This window comes from Hyaena hyaena, unplaced genomic scaffold, assembly GCF_003009895.1.
Source record: "Hyaena hyaena isolate Hyena2069 unplaced genomic scaffold, ASM300989v1 scaffold_74, whole genome shotgun sequence".
NCBI lineage: Eukaryota > Metazoa > Chordata > Mammalia > Carnivora > Hyaenidae > Hyaena > Hyaena hyaena.
The window spans coordinates 4,032,763-4,050,144 of record NW_024080706.1 but is presented as its reverse complement, the minus strand read 5'-3'; the positions used below and the strand labels follow the sequence as shown (position 1 = coordinate 4,050,144).

The 17,382-nt window shown below is 47.4% G+C and overlaps 1 protein-coding gene across 1 annotated transcript; it reads left to right on the top strand.

Moving 5' to 3' along the window:
• Positions 1–1,130: 1,130 nt before the first annotated feature.
• Positions 1,131–14,574, top strand: RCN1 (reticulocalbin 1). The gene is made up of 6 exons (XM_039233382.1): positions 1,131–1,662; positions 5,756–5,949; positions 7,219–7,397; positions 9,100–9,160; positions 11,866–12,065; positions 13,437–14,574. The coding sequence occupies exons 1-6, from the start codon at positions 1,409–1,411 to the stop codon at positions 13,542–13,544; spliced, it is 996 nt and encodes a 331-aa protein (XP_039089313.1). The 5' UTR covers positions 1,131–1,408; the 3' UTR covers positions 13,545–14,574.
• The last annotated feature ends 2,808 nt before the right edge of the window (positions 14,575–17,382 follow it).

The following is a 17,382-nucleotide window of genomic DNA, read 5'->3' as shown; positions in this document are numbered from 1 at the left end:
ATTGATTGAAAGAAGTCCTCATAAAAAAGGTACTTGGATCTATGTCGATAATGTCCTGGTATCCTTCTTGCAAGAGCAAGAGGCACAGCCCGGTGACCTTTTCTAGATTATCGGGATGAGGGGACAGAACAAGACATAGGAAATGCTCTGGGGGTACCGCTGTCCAGGGGGCTCCTCTCCTTGACCCCTTTAGTTTTCTAGGGATGGTGAATCTGAGGCTCAAGAGTAGGGCTTCAGAAGATCCATGAATATCCTGACACTTTAATCAAAAATTCATGTCAGTAACTATACGCACATTTTCCTTGAAGAATGCCATTGGTTTTCAATGAGTCTCAAAAGGCTATGACACAGAATCATTGCGCTAGACCTGTACCGTCTAATATGACCACTGGCCACATGTAGCTTTTAAGTTTGAATGTAAATTAAATTTTCAAAGCCTTGGTTACACTAGCCACATATCAAGTGTCTCAATACCCACTACTGGACAGCCCAGATATAGAACATTTCTATGACTGCAGAAGGTTCTACAGAACTTCTCTATATTGGCAGCATTACCCTGCCTACAATGTACAGGCAAGATTTGTTTGAATCAAGCAGTGTTTTTGTAAAACGAGTTACCATCGTTTAGAAATGGAAACATGGACATCTGAAATCCCGATTTCTTTAGGGAAACGGGACTATCTGCCAGTTTGGGGACTGCACTCCTGGCAGCTGGCGTGCACAGGACAGCTTGGTTTAGCTGGCCGCTCGTCATATCGAAGCTACTTGCTTGGCCTTCCTCGACATTTGAGTTCGCGACCCTTGTTTCTAGGGGACCTCAGTCACCCAGGTTTCTTTCCAGTCTCTTGTGTGTGTATCCAGACTCCAAGTTTGGGTAAGTGAGGATGCATTTGGTTTAAGACCGCATTTTGAAGCGAGGTCTAGGGCTGGGGTTCAGGAGACCAGCTGGAAGTTGGGGAGGGGCAGCGCCTCCTTCCTTTCAATTCTTCCGAAACTGGAAGAAGAGAGAGGGAATTTTATCCTGAACATCTGTTGCTTGACAAAGAACTTCTTCCCCGTCTTCCTAAGAGCCCTCCAGTCCCCAGCCCAGTTCGCCTGGGCCCGCCCCTCGCTACGAGATCGCGGGGAGGGGCCGAGTCGCAATCGGAGCCCCGCGCCCACCGCCCGGGCTGGCGACGTGGCTCGGCCTCCCCGGCCTCCCCCCGTAGCCCGGCGGCCAATGGGCGAGTGAGCCGGGCCGCCCGAAGCTCCCCTGCCCGCGGCCCGGGGCGCGCCCCTTCGCTCTGGCGCGGGGCGGGCCCGTCCCCTCCCCCGCCGCTCCGCCGCCGCGCTGGGAGCCCCGACTCCCCAGTCGCCGTCTCCGCCGCTCGCTCGGTGCCTCCCCGCGGGCCTCTCTCCTGTCCTGACGATGGCGCGTGGCGGCCGCGACCGCCTCCTGGGGCTCGCCCTGGGGCTGCTGCTGGCGCTGGCGCTGGGGCCCGGGGCGCTGCGGGCCAAGCCCACCGTGCGCAAGGAGCGCGTGGTGCGGCCCGACTCGGAGCTGGGCGAGCGGCCGGCCGAGGACAACCAGAGCTTCCAGTACGACCACGAGGCCTTCCTGGGCAAAGAGGACTCCAAGACCTTCGACCAGCTCACCTCGGAGGAGAGCAAGGAGAGGCTGGGGTGAGGCTGCGGCCCGGGCCGCGCTGGGGGGCGTCGCAGGTGCCCGCGGGGACACCCCGGCAGGAGCCACGCGGGACGCGCGCCGCAGAGCAAAGCGAAAGCGAAATCGGCCGCGCGGTCGGAGGGCGGGGGCCGGCGGGTACGGCGGCCGGGCTCGCGCCGAATTGCCCGCGGGCGCCGGGACCTATGAACGCGGACCGCCGCGAGGGAGCCGCCGCCGCGCCTTGGCCCGGAGGGCTTCCCGCGAGGAGGCGAGAACGTGGCAGCGGCCGCGGGAGCCAGGGCGGCCAGGGCCCGCCCCCTCCCCTTGGTTGCATCAGAAGGGAGGGGAGAGTGTGTACAAAAGAAGAGTTTGTGCCCAGTGGCCATTTAGTGGCAGGAGTTCTTCCCCCCCTTCCCAGTTTCCCTCTTGTCCCTTGGTTCCCTGGGGAAGGGAGGTTTTGTGATACTGCTGAGGTCTCCAGGATCAACTTATAAATGGATCAAAGATGAAGGGGCAGATGAAGGAGAGAGGATAGACTCCTGGCCGGTGTTCTGGGGCGCGGCAGGGGTGTTCTTGCCTTCCGCCTAATAGTAGAGATAGTAGAAGTAGGGATATAAAAATCTTGGGAAGAAGAGAGGGACATTAGGGGATAGGGAGTGGGAAGTGGGGATGGAAACTGGTCCCCCACTTCCTCTTTCCAGCAGATGTCTGCAGAGGTGCCCAGTTCTTTGGCAACTGAGGGCAAAAAGCTGGAGGGTGTGGTGGCAGATTGTGATTTCCTCGGTTGAAGGCAGTTGAATCAGGAACCAAACCTGGAAAACAAAACTTCGGTACATCTCAGTGCACCCTCTCCAGGTCCCCTGGGGACACACTTGGTCATTGTGCACAGGTATCTGGGAACCCTTCCACAGAGGAATCAGCAGCCATGGCCTGGTCCCTGGTGGAGGCTGGGCTGGGGAGGGTCCCAGTAGCCCTGCCTACTGGGCACCAGGCCTCCTGGAACCTTCTTCCCGGGAGTGGAGGATCTTCTTGTCCTGGTACATAAAAAAGAACACAGCCATCCCTGTGCTGATGGGGGCCACCAAAGGCCAGTGTGGTTGGTTAAAATATGAGGCTAAATTATACCTATTGTGTGGGTGCACCATCTGCGAGCTCTGATAAAAAGATCTTTGAACTTCAAAGTCACCTCCAAACAATCACCTTTTATTTTGCTGAGAAGTACTTTTCTCTTCTTGTTCAGGACTTCACAATGGGGGCCATTGATGAGTTCAGTCTATTGTATTAGCTTTGAAGCACTTGGAAACTGATTTATTTTGGGACCGTGAGAGGCAGCCATTTGCAGCATTGTTACCTGGGAGGAGGAGGAGGAGGAGGAGGAGAGGTTTTGGGATTCAGAGTAGGGAACTCTGCAGTTTGCAGTCCTAACAGCTTCCAGTTTAATGCCTTTATCATGACCAGTAAGCCTAGTGGTGACAGCTAGTGCTGGTGGACTTGGTCAGCATTTGGTCCTTGTATGGACAGCTTAACTTCGTTCGTGTATTCATGCAACAAACATTTGCATGGCTGTTGTGTGCCAGGCACCGTGTTAGATGCTTGGCAGATACAAAGATAAAACCTTATGCTCTAAGCCTCAAAGTACTTATAATTAAAAGTAGAGAGAAACACAAGCGGACGCTAATTGCTGTGTGTAATTGCTATGATGCTGGCATGCAAAAACCACAGTGACCACACTCGGGAAAAAGAACCCTTAAGGCTTCAGGTTGGAGAGAGGGGCTTAGCGGGTTGGGGATGTCACCTGATCAGAGATTGTGCAGAGCTTGCCAGGTGTACAAGCAGAGGAAGGCATTCCTGAAAACAGCCTGCGTATAAAGGTTTTGCAACCCGTTCTGGGGAATGAGGGGTGTGGGGACAGTAAAGGGACGGATCAAAATGTCACCATCCCCAAAACTTGCTGGTAATGTCCGACAGGCAGGAGGACAGAGAACATAACTGAGGCACAGAGGGAGAGGCTGGGGCAAGGGAGTGGCCACGAATGCCTGAACCAGGCACAGCTAGTCCCAAGGGCAGGAGATGGTGAATCCAGGAACGTGGGAAGTAGAACAGTCAGTGCTTGCTCTTGACTCGGCGTGGGGGTGGGAAGTGGAGGGAGGAATCCAGGGGAACATCTGGTCTCTGGCCTGAGCTACCGGACAGGTGGTGGACACACCACTCACCTGTAAGGTAAATCCAGGCTAGAAGGTGGGTGGAAGGTTGGGACTAGATGGAACATGAAAAGCCGTCTCTCTGCCCACAGCTCCTGGTGCAGCAGTCCCCGTGGCCCCCACGCTTGGGCTGGATCCAGGCAGTCACCACCTGACCTTAGATTCTGAAAATGTGACAGTTCTAAGGCTTCTGGAGACAGCTAGGCCAAGGGGCTTGCAGAATGGAAGCCCACAGGCCACACACAGTCACAAACATGCTATGTGGTCTCAGAAAAAACGCAATTTGCCCACATCTAAAATCTGAGCCATTTCACACACAGACCTTGATTTCCAGTTTCTCTTGATACCATGGATTCATCATCTGGAGCATGTGGCATTCATCGTCTGGAACAGAGATGGGCAGGCCTGCAGGCGGTCGCAGTGCATCTCCAGGCCGCCCACGGCTCTACCTGGAGGCTTGGCTCACTTCTGTTACCTCTGTTACCTGCTAGGTGTTTGGAGTTCTCCATCCACCTGTCTAGATTGCTGTCCGTAGTGAGGCGGGGCACACATTCTCTCCTTTATTCCCCACAATATTCCTTGTGAAGGAGGTGTTCCAATTTATAGTTAGGGAAACTGAGACCCAGAATGGCTGTGACTCCCTGGAAGGAAGCCTGCGGATACTTGAGGCTCAGTCTGTTTGTTGGCTTTGAGACCTGTTAAAATGGCAAGTGAGGGGACACGTTAAGACTGTTCATAGCACTCACACTTTCCTGAGAAAGAGGAGATCGGGCTCCCCAAATTTAGGTAGGAGATGGTAACTTTATGTGTACTAATAAATTCATCCCCCATTTCTAATTAATCAAAGAGTAACTGTCAGTTAGAACTTACGTTGACAGTAAGAACGTTTTCCTACTGAGTTAATAGACTGCAGCCCAAAGCAAAGAAACAAATCCCTAAGTAGCCTGGCTGGGCGCGTCCCAGGTAAATGGACTACTAGAGTAAAACTTTCTTTAGCATTGGAAATGGCTTGTGGGTGTCCTTGAAGTTCCCCACAGGGATTGCATCCCTCGCTTGGGACACTCCGGCCTGGAGATGGACACTGGAGAGTTCCTAGCCTGAAGTTTGCTTCGGACCAGGGTTTGGGGTACCTCAGGAGAGTCCAGCGGGCAGTCACTGGACCCTCGGGCCAACTGTGGAGCAGGAGACTCCCTGGACATAGGCATCTTCCCCCGAAGGGCAAGGCGTGGCCTACTGCGGCTGGCTCAGCTGGTCAGGCTTCTTGAGTACTTTCCGTGACGTGAAGGCTCTTTCACCCCTGACATTTTTGCTTTGGCCAACAAGATCTGGTCTTCTAAGTTTGGAGTCTTTGAGTCCAAAGTGGTGATATTTTAAAAAAGAAGAAGAAAGAACTCACTTATCTTCCGGTTTACCTAAAATTTTCCTTTTTTTTTTTCTCATTGGACCTAGAGCCAGAAGACATGGGTTCTTACCCTGTTGTACTAGATACTAGCTGTGTGATCTTGGAAGAGTCATCTCATTTCTCTCAGCCTCCGTTTCCCTCACTCTAACTCAAGGGAGTTGGACTGCACCTGGAGAAGACCGTTGGGTTTCATCTTACAAATCAACTCTGATCAGTTGGTGGTGTCCGCCTGCACAGGGCTGTGTTGAGAAGGATTCTGAGGCACGCCTGGGTGTATCAGGACAGAGGGCATGGCCCACTGGTAGTGTCCGCCACTGGCACTGGGTGGGAGGATGCATATTACCCTCAGAAAAGATGAACCTCAAGCTCCTTTCCAGCATGATTGGATCATTGCTTTTATTTCACTTGTTTATGCATTTTAGATTCTGCGGTGTTTGATCTTTTTCTGGATCAGGATCACACAAGCCTTGATAATAGCCTTGTGGGTTTTTTTTTTTTTAACTACAGGAAGATTGTTGATCGAATTGACAGTGATGGGGACGGCTTTGTTACTACTGAGGAACTGAAAACTTGGATCAAGCGAGTTCAGAGAAGATACATCTATGATAATGTCGCTAAAGTCTGGAAGGATTACGATCGGGACAAAGATGACAAAATTTCCTGGGAAGAATACAAACAAGCCACCTATGGTTACTACCTAGGTAAGAGGTGCTGCCTGGGCATTTGCACAGTTGGGGCCTAGATAAAAAGCCCCTTGCGGGAGCCTCTCTCTCAACACATCTGCTGCCTCGGGGAGATGTCACAACCCCCTGAGTAGAACCCGCTTATATGACATCCTCCTCTGCTGACTAAGAATGGACAGAGCTCCCTACTCTGATTGAAGCTGTAGGTGGTAAGTAGCAGGAGGGGTCCCGGGTCTAATAAAAAGTGACTTAGGAAGCTGCCCAATCTGAGCTTACAATCTTGGAGGCGCAAAGAACACAGAGAAAAGAGTAGACATGAAGCATGTCTATGCTACAGTTTCAAAATGCTGCCAAGTTTCAGATGGCAAGGACCCAGTGGGCTGGAGCAGTCAAAGAAGGCTACCTGGTGGAGGGTGGCCTGGGAGTTGGGCCTTGAAAAAATGTATATATATTTGGAGAGACAGAGGCAAGTGGGGAAGGTGGGTGGGTCCGCCAAAGGAGCAAAGGGGCAGCAGTGAATTCAGCAGTGGGTAGGGTTTGGATATAAGACATGCTTGTTTGTGAAGGTAGAGGGACGTGTGCAAAGCACAGGATTCAGCCCCACTGGGGACATGGTGGAGAGAGCTAGGAGACAAGTCTGAGGAGAGCTGGTGATGCATATACTCCTGATTAGGTTAAAGGAGATTATGAAAGCCAGACAGAAATGTCTAGACAGAATGTTGCAGGTACTATGGAGCCTGTGCATGTTAAAGCTCAAAGAATGATATTATGAAAGCAGAGTTCTGCAAAGAAAAGTATGACATTAGTGTGGCCTAAAGCCAGCACTCCTAACCACTTGCTGTAATGCCTCCAGTAAGCCACTGGGGCCTGGATTATAGGGGTGGGGGTGAAGGGACAGATGCTAAAGGCATTCTAAAATTAAATGCTTCAAAGAACTCAATAGGTCAGGACCTTTTGTCACATGTGTACCATTTGGGCATGAAGGATGAGTGATCTGGAAGGAAATGCTTTCCTTGGCAGCTCAGTTTAAATGTTTCTGCAAGGAGCGCCTGGGTGGCTCAGTCAGTTAAGCATCTGACTTCAGCTCAGGTCATGATCTCATGGTTCGTGGGTTCAAGCCCCGCATCGGGCTCTGTGCTGACAGCTCAGAGCCTGGAGCCTGTTTCAGATTCTGTGTCTCCCTCTTTCTCTCACTCTCCCCTGCTCACGTTGTCTTTCTCTCTCAGAAATTTAAAAAAAAACAACATTAAAAAAAATATTCTAAATGTTTCTGCACACATCTTGCAGGAAACCCTGAAGAGTTTCAAGATACTTCAGATCATTACACCTTTAAAAAGATGCTGCCACGTGATGAGAGAAGGTTCAAGGCTGCAGACCTCGATGGTGATCAGATAGCCACTCGGGAGGAGTTCACCGCCTTTTTGCACCCTGAGGAGTTTGAGCATATGAAGGAAATTGTGGTTTTGGTAAGATAAAGAGCCTGAACTAGGAAAAGACCAGAGTGGAATCTGTACCAAAGTCTTGTCCCTTCTTCTAAAGAAAGAGCATTCTTCAGCCTGAGGGGAATTGGAGAAGAACTCTGAAGTAGGATACAGTGGAATACTTGTCTACCCCTGTGAGTCAGGGCAGGCTAGCTGCTGTAACAAACAGCCCCAATCCTAGCCATGTAAAACAGAGCTTAGTTTTGCTTATACCAAGTCCAGTGCAGATGGCCTGAGTCAGGTGGGCCTTCTGGGCACTTCTCCAAGTACTCTTAAGCTACTTATATCTTGTACTCTACCATCTTTTGGCTTCAAGGTCAACCTGGCAACAACCAGCTGGAAGACAAAGGAAAAGAGAAGGAATGAGGAGAAGGCAACAGTCTACCATTAGTGTTCTGGCCAGGAAATGAACCATCCTTACCTTTTATCTTCCACGGGCTGTTTCTAGAGATGACGAGGCAGGGAAATACAGTTTAGATGTGTGCCCGAAAAGAGCAGAAGGTTTTAGGGAGTAACTAGCTAGTCACTGTCCCATTTTGCACCCTTGAGGGAACTAGAAAAAGACTCTGAAATGGAATGCATGATTGTTAAACCATATAGAAACTTAAAATAAAACTGTGGCTGGAAGGATGCCCCTCTTCGGGCTGGGTTTTTGGAGGGTGAATGAGTCTGACCCTAGGCTTTGAGGGGTGCTTGTAAGGCCTCTGAGTATAGTTGCTTTCCATAGTGGCTGGTAGGCTCCCAGCTGTCTTCATTTGCCATGACATCATTTCTTTCCTGGGCAGATTACCCAGGCCAGTTCTGACTGCTTTGATGCGGAGAAGTAAGTGGCTAAAGTTTTTGTTCATAATCAGCTCTAGACTGTATTTTAGTTGTCAAGTTGGTAGATGGGGTCCACACTTCTTTCATTCTTCCTTCTCGTGACCACCATAACCCTGAGGAGTGGGCAGTGGCTATAAGAATCATTTATTTTTACCACCCAACATCCATTTAGCGATACCTAATTTGCCAGAGGAGGATGAAGATGCGGGAATTGTCCACAAGAGGATTACATGCCTCTGGATTGGCTCTCTGCTCTCGGGTTGGCTATTTTCTTTAACCCAGGATATGCCTTTGAGTTGCTCTGATGGTGGACAGTGAATTCATTTAATTACTCACTGTAGCAATAAACCTAATTAAGAAGTCAAATGGACAAAACATAGAACATATACATTCAAAAGTCAAATATACGTTTATTTTTTAATTGGCCACTGTTTCATATTTTTATGACACCAATCCAGTGTTCATAGTCCAGTTAGCACTGGAATTTATTTTTTTGTGATTATCTAGTCTGGTGGTTCTCAAGCTGGATTCCTCAGGTACCCCAGAGGCTGATTTGGCCGGATGGTCGAGATAGTTGGCCTGGCCTGGCTTCTTCATAAAATCAGAGGCCCTCTGGGCTTACATGTACATTTTCATGTGAAGAGTGTTCTGCTGTTACAGTCAGGGATGGGGGAGGAGGAACCAAATCCACTGCCTATTTTTTTATAGATAAGAAACTAACGCCCAGGGAGGTAAAAAGATGAGCCAAAAGTTTCCAAGCATTTTCCACCAGAAAAGCCAGAAAAAGGAGGACAGTAGGTAAAATTCTCAGATTTACTTAGAGCACGTAGCCATCGTGCATTCTCTATTCCCCTCTGCTTCCTAGGAAACTCTGGAGGACATCGACAAGAATGGGGATGGGTTTCTGGATCAAGACGAGTATATTGGTGAGTGTGGCCTGGAGTCTTGCTCTGCGGTCCCATCTGGGCAACATCCTTCCACCCACATGCCCAGCTCGTCTCGTTCAGCAACAGCTGCAAGCCTAAAGTTGCCATTTTTGGTGCCCTCCCACCGGGGAGGGATTTGTCCCACCAGCCCCCAGCGGTACAGTCTCAGGGAAGCATTTATTAGACTCCACAAAGTGGCCAAGAGCGGGCCCATGGCCCTGAGAGGTGCCCCCTCCACACTGTCTAGTTTTACCTTTGCAGAATGAGCGTGGGGATCCCACAGATTTACAGTTAGGCTAGAGTACAGACGGTGTCAGGGGAAGGACCCTGAAGTCACACTGTGGGTCAGTCTGTGGGGTCTGGAAGCGCTAAGTAGAAGGAGCTTTGTTACACACCCAGGTATCAGCAGAAAGGCGCTCCTTCTTAAAGAGGCACGTCGTTTTACAGAGCGCACAGTTGCCCCATGATTAGCCATTGTGTGCTTCTGGTTTTTATCCTTTGGTCGGGAGTACCGAACAAAATCAGCATTTTGTTCTGATGGGCTCTACTTCAAGCATCAAGGAGTGCCTTGTCAGGTACCTGAACACTGGTGGAGTGGGGATCAAATGAATGCACCCAGGTTAGAAGCTACCCAGCTGGTTAGAGGCCTCCCCAACAGCCTTTAGGTCTCCCGCCATAAAGGACTGGGGCAGGCAACATGGCAGTTTCCATTCAAGCCTCCTCACTGCCACCTCAGGGCTCTGGTACTTGGCTTCAGCAGCAGGCTGTCTTGTCGCGATGGCTCTTCTGCTCCCAAACGTCAATAAAGTAAAGACTGGAAAGTCGTTTGAGGGATGGGATGCATATCATTTTTGTACACATATTTAATAGAGGCGATTAATTGCCTTGCAGCGTAAAATGAGAGCCCGAGTCGCCATCAGTCTCTGGTCTGGGGTTGTATCATTTTGCCGCCCCAGGTAAAGGAACAAGTGCCTTCAGTAATGAAGAGCAAACTTTTCTTCTAAAGATTAGAAATTATATCTGATCTGAAGGACTGAACGTGGTTCTCCGTCGGCCTGTGATAACAGACAGGTAGCTCTCACCACAGTAATTAAAGTGATCTTGGTGGCACTACCTTTGTGGAATAACACATGCTGACAGGCTCTTCGTCCGTGCAAGCCGCAGAGCCATCCTCCAGCCTGGTGCGTGTGTGAGGGACGGTTCAGAGCTGTGGACACCTCACCTTGACGGTGGTGATGGAATTAGACAGAAAAGGCTGACAGATTGAAATAAGCAATGTAGCACTTTTGATTAAAAGTGTGTGCTCTTCCTGGCCCTCCTGAACTCTGCATTGAAATGGTGCAAATTCAGGGGCAAAACTCTGAGTGGCTTTGCCTAAAAGAAACATTCCAGTCTTCACACTGGGCAGGGAGGGGGATGGGAGGCATTGTGCTTGAAAATACAGTTCTGAGCAGCTCGCAGTCAGAGAGGCCTGATGTGTGGACTTGTCCAGCAAGTGACTTCTTTTACAGAGGAGCCTTCTTTTCAGGGGAGAGGGAGTGGGAAACCGGGGGTGATGTGGTGCAGTGGGGAGAGCCCTGCACGTGGGAGTCCTGGCTTCTCCACTTACTAACTGTGTGTCCCAGTGGGAGTCACGTAATCATGACAAGCCTCAGCCCTCCTCCTCCATAAAATGGGGACACATAGCACCCACGCTTGCAGGATTAGATGATGCCCAAGTTAGCTAAAAACTGTGACAGCTCTTTCTCAAAAACAGTCTGCAAATGTCTGTTGTGGGTCTACCTTGTGCTGAAACAAGAGTCTTACCTCTCTTTTCCTTTTATTCACTACTGGCTCTTCTTCCTCCTGACATTCCCAGCTTGTGTTTCTGTTAAAGAGAAAACTGCCCACACAGTAGCCGTGTTGTCCAAGAAGATCTAATGACTTAGCAAACAATGCATATAAACCTTGCCTTTTTCCTTTCCCTGCTATTTGGTAAAATAAGGACAATGATCCATCTTATAGAATTGTTATAAGGATGAAATAAAATGATCTATGAAAAAGCCCCTTGGAAATGATACAAGCAACGATAAGAATAAGTGATAAAAGGCCATGCGTCAGAAACATAGTGCCCCTGATCCTACATAGCCTCAAGCTCATACTAGCTGTGGGTTCTTGGGTTAAGGCTGTGCCTCAGTGTTTTTACCTATAAAGTGGGAATAATAACAACACCTACTTCATAAGATTATTAAGAAAATTAAATGAAAAAAGTACGTAAAATATTATAATATCTGGGCTGTAGAAAGTGCTTGATGTTGGTCTGGTTTTTCACTTAGAGTGCCAATTTGGGTTGTAGAGTGTATTCATAGAAAGTATCCTATTTAATCTTCATCATAACTCTATGATTTGTAAATTATTACCTCCATGTTACAGACAAGACAGTTTAAGACTCAGTCACTAAATTAAGTAACTTAATCCCAATCACTGAACTCAGTCATGAACCAGGATTCATCTCTGGTTCCTAAACTCACTTCTTTCTGTTCCACCAAGCAGCCTTCGTGGTGAATAGATACATCATTATGTCATTATCCCCAAGGAACTGCCCACCAGACGTCTGGGTTAGCTCTCTTGATTGGTCATCATCCTTCCAGAAACTCATGAGGTCAGGTTTTCTTTGACTTACATTCCCACTTGTCCTCATAACCAAGAACAACCTTCCCTTCTAGCGGATATGTTTTCCCATGAGGAGAACGGCCCTGAGCCAGACTGGGTTGTGTCAGAACGGGAGCAGTTTAATGAGTTCCGGGATCTGAACAAGGATGGGAAGTTGGACAAAGATGAGATTCGTCACTGGATCCTGCCTCAAGATTATGACCATGCTCAGGCCGAGGCCAGGCACCTGGTGTATGAGTCAGACAAAAACAAGGTATGTCACGTTCTTCTGGAATGGTTCCTTGAAGGGAAACAGTTTACATAAGATTGGTTCTGTTTGCTTCTGTAGTGATAGCATTTGGTCCGTGGCCCATGCAGCCGTGTCATTCTTGACCTACATTAGAGACTTGTAAACTTTAGCTAGACCTTGATTTAAAAAAAAATTTTTTTTAACGTTTATTTATTTTTGAGAGAGAGAGGGAGAGATAGAGCATGAGTGGGGGAGGAGCAGAGATAGAGGGAGACACAGAATCCAAAGCAGGCTACAGGCTCCAAGATGTTGGAACAGAGCCAGATGCAGGGCTCAAACTCAGGAACCATGAGATCATGACGTGAGCCGAAGTCGGATGCCTAACCAACTGAGCCACCCACGTGCCCCTGGCCAAGACCTTAGTGACCCACAGTGAACTCATTAGGCCCAGATATTCCTGGATAGTCTGCTATGGACAACACACTTAACTCCCTCCCGTCTCCTGGGATTGTAGAACCAGTAACTTTGCTGTGGGCAGGGCATGGATTTAAGAGATAATACTCTGGGGGCGCCTGGGTGGCTTAGTGGGTTAAGCGTCCGACTTTCGCTCAGGTCATGATCTCGCGGTCCGTGGGTTCGAGCCCCGCGTCAGGCTCTGTGCTGACTGCCAGCTCGGAGCCTGGAGCCTGTTTCAGTCTGTGACTCCCTCTCTCTCTGACCCTCCCCTGCTCACGCTGTCTCTCTCTCTCTCTCTCTCTCTCTCCTAGAAATAAATAAAAATATTAAAAAAAAAAAGAGATAATACTCTGAGTTGCCCTCAGACAGATTTGTTCATTCAGCCAGTCAGTCCGCAGATAATTTATCACACATCTGTAATGTGTCAGGCACAAGGACGCCTGTCCCCTTATATCCTAGGCATCTTCCAGCAAGCTCTTACTGCTGGCTCTGATGCCCAGCACTTCAGTACCTCTTGATCAATATCCAAGTAAATAAACAGGACTAGAAAGAAGTCCTGTCTCTTCCCTGTTTGGTCACTGCTCCAAGTTCTTAGGACACAGTAGAGTTTTGCAGTCAAGCTATAAAAGGGAAATGGAATTCTCTGGGGCCTGTTTGGGGAATGTCAGCACTGAGTGTAGACATAACTTGATTCTAACTTCTGAATTGCTCGAGGACTTGCCAGATGTATTTGAGCACAGCGTGTAAGTCAGGAGGCTGTTCTGGTTTGGCTTTTGCAGGGCAACGTGATGGTGGCTGCCCGAGGTTCCTAGCAGCTTCTTCATTGTGCCCTGTAATATTTTAAATGTTGAAAATCCATGAAATTAATGGGAGCTTCATGCTGAACTATTACTCAGAGTTACCAGAGCTGCTGTGACAGAGGTCTTTCCTCTCTTGCAGGATGAAAAGCTAACTAAAGAGGAGATATTAGAGAACTGGAACATGTTCGTTGGAAGCCAAGCTACCAATTACGGGGAAGATCTCACAAAAAATCATGATGAGCTTTGATACTTACAGCAGACTGTTAGAGGCTTTCTTTTCATGTCCTGGATGGTTGCTACAGTTCTCATTTACAAAAAAAGCAAATTTATAACCCCAGATTGGGGTTAAAATTGTTTTTCATTCAGTATTTACTGGAAAATCATTATTGCTATTCTTTCAGTAAGACTTCTCCAAACACATTAAAACCTGGGTAAATTGCAATGCTGTATGGGGATACTTGCTAAAACACGATTTTTCAGCTTTTTCCATTAAGCGTAGACTAAAGGGGAAGACAGTTTGAAAGAGCCCCTATATTCAGAAGTTGGGTGGGTTGGGAGCAATATATGAAGCGACTGCTATGTATTTTAACTGCACATTTCTTGCATTTGCCACTGTTGAACGGCCAGTGAGAGAAAGTTCTGATGGAACTACGGTGGTGTCCTCCTGTGTAGGCTTATTTCACAGCACGTCTAATATACCAGATTCCTTCCTCTCGATTTTGTACTCTGAGCTGTCACTGTAAATGGTATATAAAACCTCCGTGCATTTTTCTGCACAGACCTGCTAATGTGCACAACAGATCCCTATCTTTGTGTTTTTTGTTTTTACATTAAGAAGCAATCACGAAAGATAATGTGAAAAAGAAAGGAATTTTAGAGGTAGGGAAACATGAATGTCAGGCATTCGAAGAGCTATAGGAAAATGATAAACACTTTATTATACTTGAGAACATTTTCTTGACATGTAAATGAGGTAGGTCTGATCTTTGAAGAAGTGAATAGAACTACAACCCATTTCCTCGCTGCTCACCAATAGGAAGGAGGCAGTGGGATCCCCAGGAAGTGCGGCTTCTGGAGCTCTGGAGTCTGCGCCGTCTGGTCCAGGTGAATCCGCGACCCATGGATCTGCCCCTGGGACTCTACACCGTGCAATTAGGACATGGTGATGCTCCAAGCCATTGGCTGAACTTGTAGAAACAACTTTTACTGGTTGAAATTTCACCTTATAAGTAGAAAGTGAACAAAATAAAGGATCCCGCTGAGGATTTTCTACTGTGTCTGTGGTGTTTGACCTCACATGTTCTATTTGTGACATTCTTACTCATATCGAATTAACAGTGGGATGGGATTACATGACTAAGATTATAAAGGTTCTGGGTTTTAATCCGATTACTGCAAGGTTTGGCATATACTCATTATTGAATCAGTCCATACTTCATTCTCTGCTAGTAAGGGCATCTGCAAGTCATGACAAGTGATAAGTCTCTCTAAGACCTTACAGGGTCTGGTTCCTTCCTGTGTCAGCATCTCCCTGCTATTCTCCCCTGCACCTCCCATAGTCAACACCACTCACTTCCTGGTCCTTGAACACACCAAGTTCATTCCCAGGTTAGGTCCTTTGCATTTGCCCCCCCCCCCCCCTTCAGATTCAGAACATCCCTCTCCCATGTCCTTAGGGAATTCAAATGGTACATCCTCAATGGGGCTTTCCAGACTCCCATCACTTACGGTGGTCACATCTGACTCCCTGTTTATATTTTGTCTCCTTTCTCCATCTTATTTTCTTCTCGGTATTTATTAACCACTTACGCCATCGTTTCCTAGGGTTGATGTACAAATGACCCCAAAGAAGAAGGCTTACAACAACAGAAACGTAGTCTCTCATGGTTCTGGAGGCCGGAGTCCGAAATAAAGGTGTGTCAGCAGGGCCATGTTTCCTCAGGAATAGAGGTCAGAATCCTTCCTTGCTGCTTCCAGAGTCGGCTGGCCCCACATGTTCCTTGGTTGTGGCTGTGCGGCTCCACTCTCTGCCTCCAACTTCTGGCCTTTTCTTCCTCTCCCTGTGTCTCCTCTGTATGACTTGTAAGGACACCTGTCATTGGATTTAGGGACCACCTCAATAATCCAAGATGATGTTCTCTCAAGATTCCTAACATCTGCAAAGACCATTTTTCCAAGGAAGATCACATTCACAGGCTCCAGGGATTAGGAGGTAGACATAGCTTTTTCGGGGCCACCTTCAGCCAACTGCACTATGTGATATGTTCATGTTTGTATGTTGCCCATCTTCCCCAAGCTAGAATGTGAGAGCAACGGTCTCGTCCATCTTATGTACTGCCGTTTCTCGGGACCTAGAACAGTAGTGCCTAGTTTACAATAAGTACTCTGTAGTTAGTTGCTGATGAATGAGAGGTAGTTCGCTTTAGTCAAAGAGAATATTCTTCGGGGGAACAATGTGTAAATAATTTAAAAATATTAAACATTTGCTGAATGAGAAGTTCACTAATTTGCCTGACTCCACTAAGTGGCAGGGCTAGAACTCAGATCCAGGTGTTCTGGCTCCAAAGTCTCCCCTGGGTAGCACTAACTTTTATGGCTCCAACCTTTGAATCTGATATATGTTCCCTTTATTTCTTTGCTCACCCACGGTGTCTGATTATATGGTCAGGAAATGAGAATAGCTCCTCTTACCCAGATATAGGCTGGCACTTTTTTTTTTTAAAGCAATGAAAACCAGTCTTTTGAAAAACGAGAAAATAATATCTTGTAACCTAATTAGAAGCATAACACTTATAAAAGGTGCTAACATTATTTTTCCCCCAAAAGGGAATACTGGCTGATTTATTAAGTTATGCATAGTAAAATGTTAAATATATTTTGAGCACTAAATTTTTCCTTTCAAGTCAGTGCACATAAGAAGAGAACCCTCACAGAGACTAGTGCTTCTGGGGCTGAATTTAACACTATTTAAGGAAAGAAAACCTTAGCTAGGGGACATAACTGTTAACATGGTGATTTGTAAAGCCTTAGATTTCTAATAGGGTCTGACTGTTTCAAGGAAAACATATTTTGTTTCTAGGTAACATTTCAAGTCAGATTATGGACAAATGCTACAAAATTGATCTGTAATGGGAAATGCTGTAATGTCACAAAGCATTATTTGTATGCTTAATGTGACTGAAAGCATTAATTGCTAGGAGCCAAAATCTGTCCAAGCAAAACATGAACACACATTTTGTACCTCTTGTCTCGTACTTTAGGTTTTTGAATGAATTCAAGTGTAACAAAAATGCAGTTAGAGCAGCAACATCTAAAGGCTGTCTTCACCTGCTTGGATTATTGTAGTTGTTTCTTGTTAGCAAAGGCATGAATCACATCTCCTCAGGAGTGCCCGGCAAACCATAGCTACGTGGCTACTTGTTAGCCACCCAGCCAAAACATCTTGTGGAGTTCAGTGGTGAATGGCCGACTGGATGTTTTTAAGTCTTTCTAGATTGATTTTGCTATCTTTATGGTAAAATCTGGCTTCCTCCAAGCATCTGCAACTAAGATCTGGTTCTCTCTGGAGTCTTAAAACAAGTTTATAGTGCTAGGATTTCCCACAAAAAACCAATGAGTGCTATATTTGCTGCTTTGGCTCAGACTGAAGTATTAAAAATTTGAGCCGTGGAAAGACTGTCATTAGTAGTTAAACTCCTGCGATTTACATGAACGTGGAGCTATTTCCACAGAATCCATGTGCACTCTCAGTTCTGGTCAGTTCCAGAGTCCGAGGCTGGCTAAATGTACCCTAGGAATAACACATCCCACTATCTCGTGTGTTTTCAGTACCTTTATCATTTTTCTCCTATAAAATGGAAACCAGTGTGTAAGTCCCAACGACGGCACGGGGAAGAACATAAATGTGAGGACTGGTTACTTTCCTATCTTGGAGGTACAAGCATTTCTTTTCTCCTAGAGTAGTAACTGTGTACCAGCCGCTATGCCAAGTTCTCACACACAATTCTCGTGGCACCCTCACAACAACCTGTGAGGCTGGTACTTGTAAGAAAGAGGGATAAGCTGGGTTATGCTGTGGTAACAAA

Excerpts from the sequence above, each read along its gene's own strand:
- RCN1 (XM_039233382.1), top strand. The coding sequence starts at position 1,409 with ATGGCGCGTGGCGGCCGCGACCGCCTCCTGGGGCTCGCCCTGGGGCTG. Across the intron at positions 1,663-5,755 it reads GAGAGCAAGGAGAGGCTGGG|GAAGATTGTTGATCGAATTG; the intron begins GTGAGGCTGCGG and ends TTTTAACTACAG. Across the intron at positions 5,950-7,218 it reads CACCTATGGTTACTACCTAG|GAAACCCTGAAGAGTTTCAA; the intron begins GTAAGAGGTGCT and ends CACATCTTGCAG.